The sequence below is a fragment of the Camponotus floridanus genome, unplaced genomic scaffold (genome assembly GCF_003227725.1).
Source record: "Camponotus floridanus strain SB8 unplaced genomic scaffold, Cflo_v7.5 scaffold356, whole genome shotgun sequence".
NCBI lineage: Eukaryota > Metazoa > Arthropoda > Insecta > Hymenoptera > Formicidae > Camponotus > Camponotus floridanus.
The window spans coordinates 41,489-51,219 of NW_020229499.1; the positions used below are offsets into that span (position 1 = coordinate 41,489).

Genomic DNA, 9,731 nt, shown 5'->3' on the forward strand with positions numbered 1-9,731 from the left:
GAGAGACCGAGCAGAGGACGAGGCCGAGGACCATCCCCAGCAGGAAGAGGTGCTATCGGTGAGGTTGCCCATCTTTCCTTTGTGAGCCACGTACGCGATTTAGTCCGCGGACCGGCCGTTCTGCCGCCGTCGCCATTTTTCGTGTTTCGCGACCGCTCAGGCTCAGTGCCGAGACGGTGATATTTTGCGTATTTTCGGGCGACCGGAGGCAAGCGACCGAGGAAGGACCAACGTCGGCATTAGATTGATAAGGCAACGTTCGTCTCTCTCTCCGCGTTTCGAGGTATTCATTACGCGTAGCCATCGACCGCCGAATATCGACCGCGTGCGCGAAGGATCGCGAAAAGCGTACGCCGCCCGTGTCGTCGTGTCGTGTCGTTGCCGCGTGAATATTCCCATAGAATATTCCCGTAGATTATCTCAGGGTGATTCTTGTGTCGGATTTCGTGTATGTTGTCATCGATTGTTAAGAGTGCGTATGAGCGTTTATGGTATTTTATTATAGTGTGAGCGTGAAAGTATTTGCGTCTTCGTCGCGCTTATTACGACGCCGAATAGAGCGTAATAAAGGCTAAGAGAATATCTGCGTCTTCGTCGCGCTTATTGCGCCGTCGGATAGAGCGTAATAAAGGATAATTTGTATCGGTCGAATTTGTTGTGGTGCGAAATAATTGCCAACGTATGGAGGGTAAAATCTGAGCTGCTTGCGCGGATAAAGGAGGCACAATGCCGGCAGAGAAAAACCTCCGGCCGCCGTCGGCTATCTAAAATCGAAAATATCGTTCGCCTGTCGCATACGAGATCCGTCTTCGCAAAAGTATTAATTATTTTCGATCTCTGGTTCATTAGACTGTCGAGCTATTCAGTTGTCGTTTTGTTTCGCGAACTAGGAAATTGCGGGGGAAAGTCCGTAGCGATAAATTGTCGGTCTGACTGCCGAAATTACGATATCGTTTGAGTATTATCCGCGAGTATTTTCGTGCCGAAAATCCTTTGTATTCCGTAAAGTCTCGCTCAGTTCAGCGAATTCCGGCCATAAAAACGGGCTCGGGTAAGCAACCGGATTGTCTTAGCACTCTCGTTTTCGATCGCGAGCAGATATTTGCTAAGAATACCGTCGCATTTTTCGCGCCAGGATTAATTATATTGTCTTTTTCGCTTTCGTATTTCGTTCGAATTTATTGTAGACCGTCGTTTCTTGATTTGTATGATTCGTTCTCGTTTCCAGAGGAATTAATAGCGAACCAATGTCTCGGTAAGGAATTAGTAATCTCGGAATTATCGCTTCTTATTGCTTGCTGATTTAATGTTCAAAATTGATCCATTTCTTATTATTAATCTACTATTGATCACTCGTATTGTTACTTTATTTTTCTAGTAATAAACTTGTTTTCTTTCTTTGTTCAATTCGCGTAATTTATTTAAGTGTTCGTCTCGCTTAATTGTCGATTGTCGTTTTGTCTGTCGTCTGTTAGTTCCGTGAAGCCTCGCATAATCAATTAACTTTCTCTAACAATCCCTCCCCTCTACCGTTAGGCGAGCTAGTCGGCCCGTGGCGAAGCAGGATATCGTTTTTAGCGTCTTTCGACTTTTCACGAAAACTGATGCGTGAAAGACCGTATCGATATATCGAAAAGTTGGGCGCATCTGGCGCGTCTCCGCTCCTCCGCGGCTCGCGCGAGAACGTCCTCCATCCCTGTTCTTCAGAGCGCGAGTATATTAATTTCGTTATTTTTTTGACGGCGTTTTCGCTCCCCCGCGCACGCTCCCATCCAACATCTCGGGGAGGGTCGCGATTCATTTTGAATCTAATTGAAAAAGACGTTGCAATGTATATATATATATATATATATATATATATATATATAGAAATTTGAAATAATCAGAACTCACACACAAATCGGGATTATGACAGTTCTCGAACACCAAGATTTCAGAGCACGTATAAAAAAATACGTTTACTTGATAGTACAAGGCGACAAGATTATCTGATGAAAATAAATGCCGCGAAATAAATGAACGGCGTAAAACAAATTAAACGGCATGAAACAAATAAACAAATGCCGAGTGTGTCTCATTGTCTGTTCATCCAAGCACGGCGACAGATCGAACATGTCTCGTAAGTAAATCATTATTTATACAAAGATATTAAGAAATAATTTAATCTTTAATTTCTATTTTAATTTTTTTCTTCATAATTTTATAGAAGATATTAATGAAGAGATGGACGCTTTGGTGCTGCAAGATGCTGCGCAGCCAACGATGCAGCAGCTGATGCAACAAATGTTGCATCAGCAACATTTGTTGCATCAGCTGCAAATATTTATGCAGCAGCAGCAGCAGCACCAGCAGCGGCACCAGCAGCGGCAGCACCAGCAGCGGCAGCGGCAGCACCAGCAGCGGCAGCGGCAGCACCAGCAGCGGCAGCGGCAGCACCAGCAGCGGCAGCGGCAGCACCAGCAGCGGCAGCGGCAGCACCAGCAGCGGCAGCGGCAGCACCAGCAGCGGCAGCGGCAGCACCAGCAGCGGCAGCGGCAGCACCAGCAGCGGCAGCACCAGCACCAGCACCAACACCAGCACCAGCAGCCGCCGCCGCCGTCGCCGCCGCCGCAGTCGTCGCAACCGCAGCCGCAGGGAGAGGAGCAACAGCAGGAAAAAAATGGTACATTATTTTTTATATTAAATTATATTTAATGAAATTATATATATACAGGGTGTCCCACATAGAAGTGGCCATCCCCTTTTATCTTTTAAACTAAAAGAGATAGACCATAACAAATATATATGAAATTAAATGGCTTTAACTGAACTTTATTATGAGTATAGTGGTTGATTACAAAATTTATTTGTATTAAAGAACGGAGAGATATGTATAATTTTTTTATAATAATGTAGATATTTTGATATAATAAAAGTTGTAGCGCTGTTTGAAACGAATATAACGATGTATAATTTAATGTAAATATTTTACATATTATACGAGATTTTCCGGCTTGAATTATCGCGGGCGACGTCCACCATTTCATTTTCGGCCTTGCGATATAGCCAACTTCTGACTGAGTATCATAATTAAATGACAACATGATATATGTCAACCTCTAATGCAGGAGTCAGAAGTTAGCTATATCACAGGACCGAAAATGAAATGGTGGACTTCGCCCGCGATATTTCAAGCCGGAAAATCTCGTATAATATGTAAAATATTTACATTAAATTATACATCGTTATATTCGTTTCAAAGCGCTACAACTTTTATTATATCAAAATATCTACATTATTATAAAAAAATTGTACATATTTCTCCGTTCTTTAATAAAAATAAAGTTTGTAATCAACCACTATACTCACAATAAAGTTCAGTTAAAGCCATTTAATTTCATATATATTTATTATGGTCTATTTCTTTTAGTTTAAAAGATGGCCACTTTTAGGTGGGACACCCTGTATATATATATATATATATGTATATATAATATATATATATATATATATATATATACATATATAATAATTTGTTTTATTCTTCAGAAAATAAAGAAAATAAAAGAGGAGGCGGGAAGGCCCGTGCCCGCTGGTATGCTCAGCGCGGCAGGGCTGGCGATCGAGGAGGCGACCGAGGGCGAAGAGGCGGCTGGGCCCGAGGAGGCGGCTGGGCCCGAGGAGGCGGCTGGGCTCGAGGAGGCGGTTGGGCCCGAAGAGGCGATGGAGGCCGACGAGGCGGCTGGGGCCGAGAAACAGTGATTAAAAATTATTACTATTATTAATATTATAAATAAAATTAAAAATAAAAAAATAATTTATAATTCATTGAATATTTATTTATCATAGAATACTTATTCCTTTTATCCTTTATTCGTAGATATTTTTTTCTCATATATCAATACAATGTGGTATAATAGGGCTCTAGGCGAAGATCCACATAAAAAAATCTAACGCGCCATTGGTGATACCCCGTGGGTGGTGTGGAAAATCGCCACTCATTAAATTTTTTTATTTTATTATTTTAAATGTATATATATATATATATATATATATATATATATATACAGGGTGAGTCATTTTAATCAATACACTCGAATATCTCGAAAACAGCACTCTTCAGAAAAAAATGTTTCAACAAAAATTGTAGGGTGTGAAGGGGGACATAAGATGGTAGCATTGGTTTGACCTTGGAAAGTCATTTGAAGGTCACATAAAAGTCACCTTCAATTTCTTAAATTGAATCCACTATTTTTCATTACATATTCTTGTAGCTTATCTCGAGAGCTTTCTAAAACACTACAGACAAATGTTTTTTCATTAAGTACTTTTTGAGTTATAAGGCTTCAAAGTTTGCAGTACTTCGATATAAAATGCAAAATATCTCGTAAAATATTTAGTTTTCGGTAGTCTTACCCTAATACTTTTATGCACAGGATAATGAGACAAAACTATTGGTACAAAGAAAACGCATGATTGTTTATAACAAAAAGTGCATTGCAAATTACACATTTTTTATTATAAACAATCATACGTTTTCTTTGCACCAATAGTTTTGTCTCATTATCCTGTGCATAAAAGTATTAGGGTAAGACTACCGAAAACTAAATATTTTACGAGATATTTTGCATTTTATATCGAAGTACTGCAAACTTTGAAGCCTTATAACTCAAAAAGTATTTAATGAAAAAACATTTGTCTGTAGTGTTTTGGAAAGCTCTCGAGATAAGCTACAAGAATATGTAATGAAAAATAGTGGGTTCAATTTAAGAAATTGAAGGTGACTTTTATGTGACCTTCAAATGACTTTCCAAGGTCAAACCAATGCTACCATCTTATGTCCCCCTTCACACCCTACAATTTTTGTTTGAAACATTTCTTTCTGAAGAGTGCTGTTTTCGAGATATTCGAGTGTATTGATTAAAATGACTCACCCTGTATATATATATATATAGAGAGAGAGAGAGAGAGAGAGAGAGAAAACAAGTGTTAAATTATTATAAAAAACTAAATAGTTTTATAATATATTTTTGTAATATAATTAGTACATATTTATATTTGTACATATATTTGTATAATATATTTATAATGTATATACAGGATGGGCCATTTTAAGTGATCCACTCAAATATTTCGGAAAATAATGAAAAATCAAAAAAATATTTCAGATAAAAGTTGTATGGTTGAAGGGGGCCATCAGATAGTGGCAATGATTTGACCTTGGAGAGTCATTTGAAGATGACGTAAAGGTACCTTCAATTTCTTAAATGGAACTCCCTATTTTTTATTACATATTCGTGTAGCTTATCTCGAGAGCTTTCCAAAACACTATAATAAAGTATTTTTTCATTGAGTACTTTTCGAGTTATGAGGCTTGAAATCATTTCTTAATTTTGTATAAACCGTAAAATATCTAGTGAAATATTCATTTTTCGATTATCTTGCTTTAATACTTTTATACAAAGTTAATACTTTAATACTTTGTACAAAATAATGAGAGAAATCAATTGGTGTAAAAAAAACACATAGTTGTTTCAAAAAAAAAATATGTAATTGTTAATTGCAAATTACATATTTTTTCTTAAAAATAACTATGTGTTTTCTTTACACCAATTGATTCCTCTCATTATTTTGTACATAAAAGTATTAAAGCAAGATAATCGAAAAATGAATATTTTACTAGATATTTTACGGTTTATACAAAATTAAGAAATGATTTCAAGCCTCATAACTCGAAAAGTACTCAGTGAAGAAATACTTTATTATAGTGTTTTGGAAAGCTCTCGAGATAAGCTACACGAATATGTAATAAAAAATAGGGAGTTCCATTTAAGAAATTGAAGGTTACCTTTACGTCATCTTCAAATGACTCTCCAAGGTCAAATCATTGCAACTATCTGATGGCCCCCTTCAAGCCATACAACTTTTATCTGAAACATTTTTTTGATTTTTCATTATTTTCCGAAATATTTGAGTGGATCACTTAAAATAGCCCACCCTGTATATATATATATATATATATATATATAATACATATATATATATATATACAGGGTGAGTAAAAAGTCCCGGACCAGTAAAATATCTCGGAAACAAAGCATTTTCGAGACAAATGGTTTAGATAAAAGTTGTAGGGTTTGAAAAGATCTATTTACTGAACCTATCAAATTGACCTTGGATAACATCGTCAAGGTCAGGTCAAGATCAGGTCGATTTTTTAAATTGAATACCCTATATTTGATACCAGAATCTAATAGCTGGTGTTAAGAGCTTTTCAAAACACTACAATAAAGTTCATTTTGGTTAAGAACTTTTGGAGTTAGAGGACTTGGAAGGTTACAGTACCGCCGGCATACGCGCGCGCATAATGGCTCTTGCACACTGAACGCGATGGGCGACGAGCGATGAGCGATATCCAATGATAGGTTTACTTTTTGAAAAAACTAGAACTTTCATTGGATATCGCTCATCGCTCGTCGCTCATTGCGTCCAGTGTGCAAGAGCCATAACATGTAGAGATCAGGAGCCCGTGGTTCGTCACTCCCACAGTATTTAAAAGACTCCAAACCCTCTCTACAATGTTCTTCTGCAGGAGTTAATCATTATTATAATAGATGTTCGAATTGTTTCCCTTCTACCGCTTGACAATGTGCTAGCCTTAATTGAATAGAATATCTGACATTTCTTAACATATCAATGGTTATTAAATTCATTTCGTCAGTTATTCTTTGCTTCAATTCTTCCACGCTCGCAGGTTGTGTTTTATAAACACGCTCTTTTAAGTAGCCCCATAAAAAAAAATCAAGTGGTGTCAAATCGGGAGATCTTGGAGGCCACTCGATTGTTCCTCGTCTCCCAATCCATCTGTTCGGAAAAATTTCGTTTAATAAATTACGTACTCTTAATCCAAAATGCGCTGGAGCTCCATCTTGCTGAAACCATATGCGATCGAAGTCATTAGGAAAGAGATTTCGAATAGCAGGAATAATTTGATGAATTAACATTGCTTCATACATTTCAGAATTAAGATTTTCATCGAAGAAAAATGGACCTATTAAATGAGTTTCACTCATTCCTGCCCATACGTTAACCTTTTTAGGATATTGAGATTTATTATCTCTCACCCAATGTGGATTTTCGGAGCTCCAATATCGGAAATTTTGACTATTAACGTTTCCATGAAGTTCGAAATTAGCTTCATCTGAAAATACAATGTTAGTTATAAAATCATTTCCACGCATCTCAATAAGCTCACAAAATTCCATTCTTCGATCAAAATCTTCATGAACCAACTCTTGGACATAATGCATTTTATACGGATGAAATTTGTGCTTCTTTAAAATATTACGCACCGATTTTTGGCAGACTTCGTTTAATGCTGCAACCTTTCTAGTGGATGTATTAAGCGTTTCAATAAAGTTCAGCAAAATATCTGCACCCTTTTCGTCATTGGTGACAGATTTAGGCCGTCCACTGCGCGAACGATCTTTCACGCTACCTGTTTCATTGAAACGCTGAACCGTTCTTATAACTGTCGATCTTGAAATTGGATCTCGCGTATTGAAAGTAATATTGAAGAGATCACATGTATCTTGATATGACCTTTCTTTATCTCCGTACCCTTTCATTATCAAAACGTAAATACGTTCTTTTTCCGACAAAGCCGCCATTATTTAATTTTTCACAAAATTTTGCAAAAGCTAAGAAGAGAAGAAACCTTTAAGCGTAGAGCTTAGGTAGCTACCAGAAATGCCGACAAAACAGTATGTTAACAGCGTGTGCAACCCGACCAACAGCGTCTTGCCACACAGTGTATTGTTAGCAAAAGTTAAATAATAGCTAACCTCACCTCATTAACATACTGTTTTGTCGGCATTTCTGGTAGCTACCTAAGCTCTACGCTTAAAGGTTTCTTCTCTTCTTAGCTTTTGCAAAATTTTGTGAAAAATTAAATAATGGCGGCTTTGTCGGAAAAAGAACGTATTTACGTTTTGATAATGAAAGGGTACGGAGATAAAGAAAGGTCATATCAAGATACATGTGATCTCTTCAATATTACTTTCAATACGCGAGATCCAATTTCAAGATCGACAGTTATAAGAACGGTTCAGCGTTTCAATGAAACAGGTAGCGTGAAAGATCGTTCGCGCAGTGGACGGCCTGAATCTGTCACCAATGACGAAAAGAGTGCAGATATTTTGCTGAACTTTATTGAAACGCCTAATACATCCACTAGAAAGGTTGCAGCATTAAACGAAGTCTGCCAAAAATCGGTGCGTAATATTTTAAAGAAGCACAAATTTCATCCGTATAAAATGCATTATGTCCAAGAGTTGGTTCATGAAGATTTTGATCGAAGAATGGAATTTTGTGAGCTTATTGAGATGCGTGGAAATGATTTTATAACTAACATTGTATTTTCAGATGAAGCTAATTTCGAACTTCATGGAAACGTTAATAGTCAAAATTTCCGATATTGGAGCTCCGAAAATCCACATTGGGTGAGAGATAATAAATCTCAATATCCTAAAAAGGTTAACGTATGGGCAGGAATGAGTGAAACTCATTTAATAGGTCCATTTTTCTTCGATGAAAATCTTAATTCTGAAATGTATGAAGCAATGTTAATTCATCAAATTATTCCTGCTATTCGAAATCTCTTTCCTAATGACTTCGATCGCATATGGTTTCAGCAAGATGGAGCTCCAGCGCATTTTGGATTAAGAGTACGTAATTTATTAAACGAAACTTTTCCGAACAGATGGATTGGGAGACGAGGAACAATCGAGTGGCCTCCAAGATCTCCCGATTTGACACCACTTGATTTTTTTTTATGGGGCTACTTAAAAGAGCGTGTTTATAAAACACAACCTGCGAGCGTGGAAGAATTGAAGCAAAGAATAACTGACGAAATGAATTTAATAACCATTGATATGTTAAGAAATGTCAGATATTCTATTCAATTAAGGCTAGCACATTGTCAAGCGGTAGAAGGGAAACAATTCGAACATCTATTATAATAATGATTAACTCCTGCAAAAGAACATTGTAGAGAGGGTTTGGAGTCTCTTAAATACTGTGGGAGTGACGAACCACGGGCTCCTGATCTCTACATGTTATGGCTCTTGCACACTGGACGCAATGAGCGACGAGCGATGAGCGATATCCAATGAAAGTTCTAGTTTTTTCAAAAAGTAAACCTATCATTGGATATCGCTCATCGCTCGTCGCCCATCGCGTTCAGTGTGCAAGAGCCATTATGCGCGCGCGTATGCCGGCGGTACTGTAAACTTCCAAGTCCTCTAACTCCAAAAGTTCTTAACCAAAATGAACTTTATTGTAGTGTTTTGAAAAGCTCTTAACACCAGCTATTAGATTCTGGTATCAAATATAGGGTGTTCAATTTAAAAAAATCGACGTGATCTTGACTTGACCTTTACGATGTTATCCAAGGTCAATTTGATAGGTTCAGTAAATAGATCTTTTCAAACCCTACAACTTTTATCTAAATCATTCGTCTCGAAAATGCTTTGTTTCCGAGATATTTTACTGGTCCGGGACTTTTTACTCACCCTGTATATGCATACTATATGTAACATATAAATTGAATAAATTTGCATATACGCATATATATTTTATAACCAAACTCAATAAAATAAAGATATAAATACAATAAATACGCGTCGCGATAGAAATTGACACATATATATATATTAACATGTCCAGAAATATCCCCATATATATGCATACTA

General features: G+C 37.2%; 1 protein-coding gene across 1 annotated transcript; it reads left to right on the forward strand.

Annotated features, from left to right (window-relative positions):
* The first annotated feature begins 2,112 nt into the window (after positions 1 to 2,112).
* LOC112638722 (spore wall protein 1-like) lies at positions 2,113 to 3,741 on the forward strand. The gene is made up of 4 exons (XM_025410889.1): positions 2,113 to 2,119; positions 2,207 to 2,285; positions 2,332 to 2,662; positions 3,529 to 3,741. Exons 1-4 carry the CDS (start codon positions 2,113 to 2,115, stop codon positions 3,739 to 3,741), a joined length of 630 nt encoding a protein of 209 aa, XP_025266674.1.
* Positions 3,742 to 9,731: the final 5,990 nt, after the last annotated feature.

What these genes read in the sequence shown, in the direction of transcription:
- LOC112638722 (XM_025410889.1), top strand. An exon ending in CAGCAGCTGATGCAACAAAT is followed by an intron (nt 2,286 to 2,331) that starts GTTGCATCAGCA and finishes ATATTTATGCAG; the next exon opens with CAGCAGCAGCAGCACCAGCA. An exon ending in GCAACAGCAGGAAAAAAATG is followed by an intron (nt 2,663 to 3,528) that starts GTACATTATTTT and finishes TTTATTCTTCAG; the next exon opens with AAAATAAAGAAAATAAAAGA.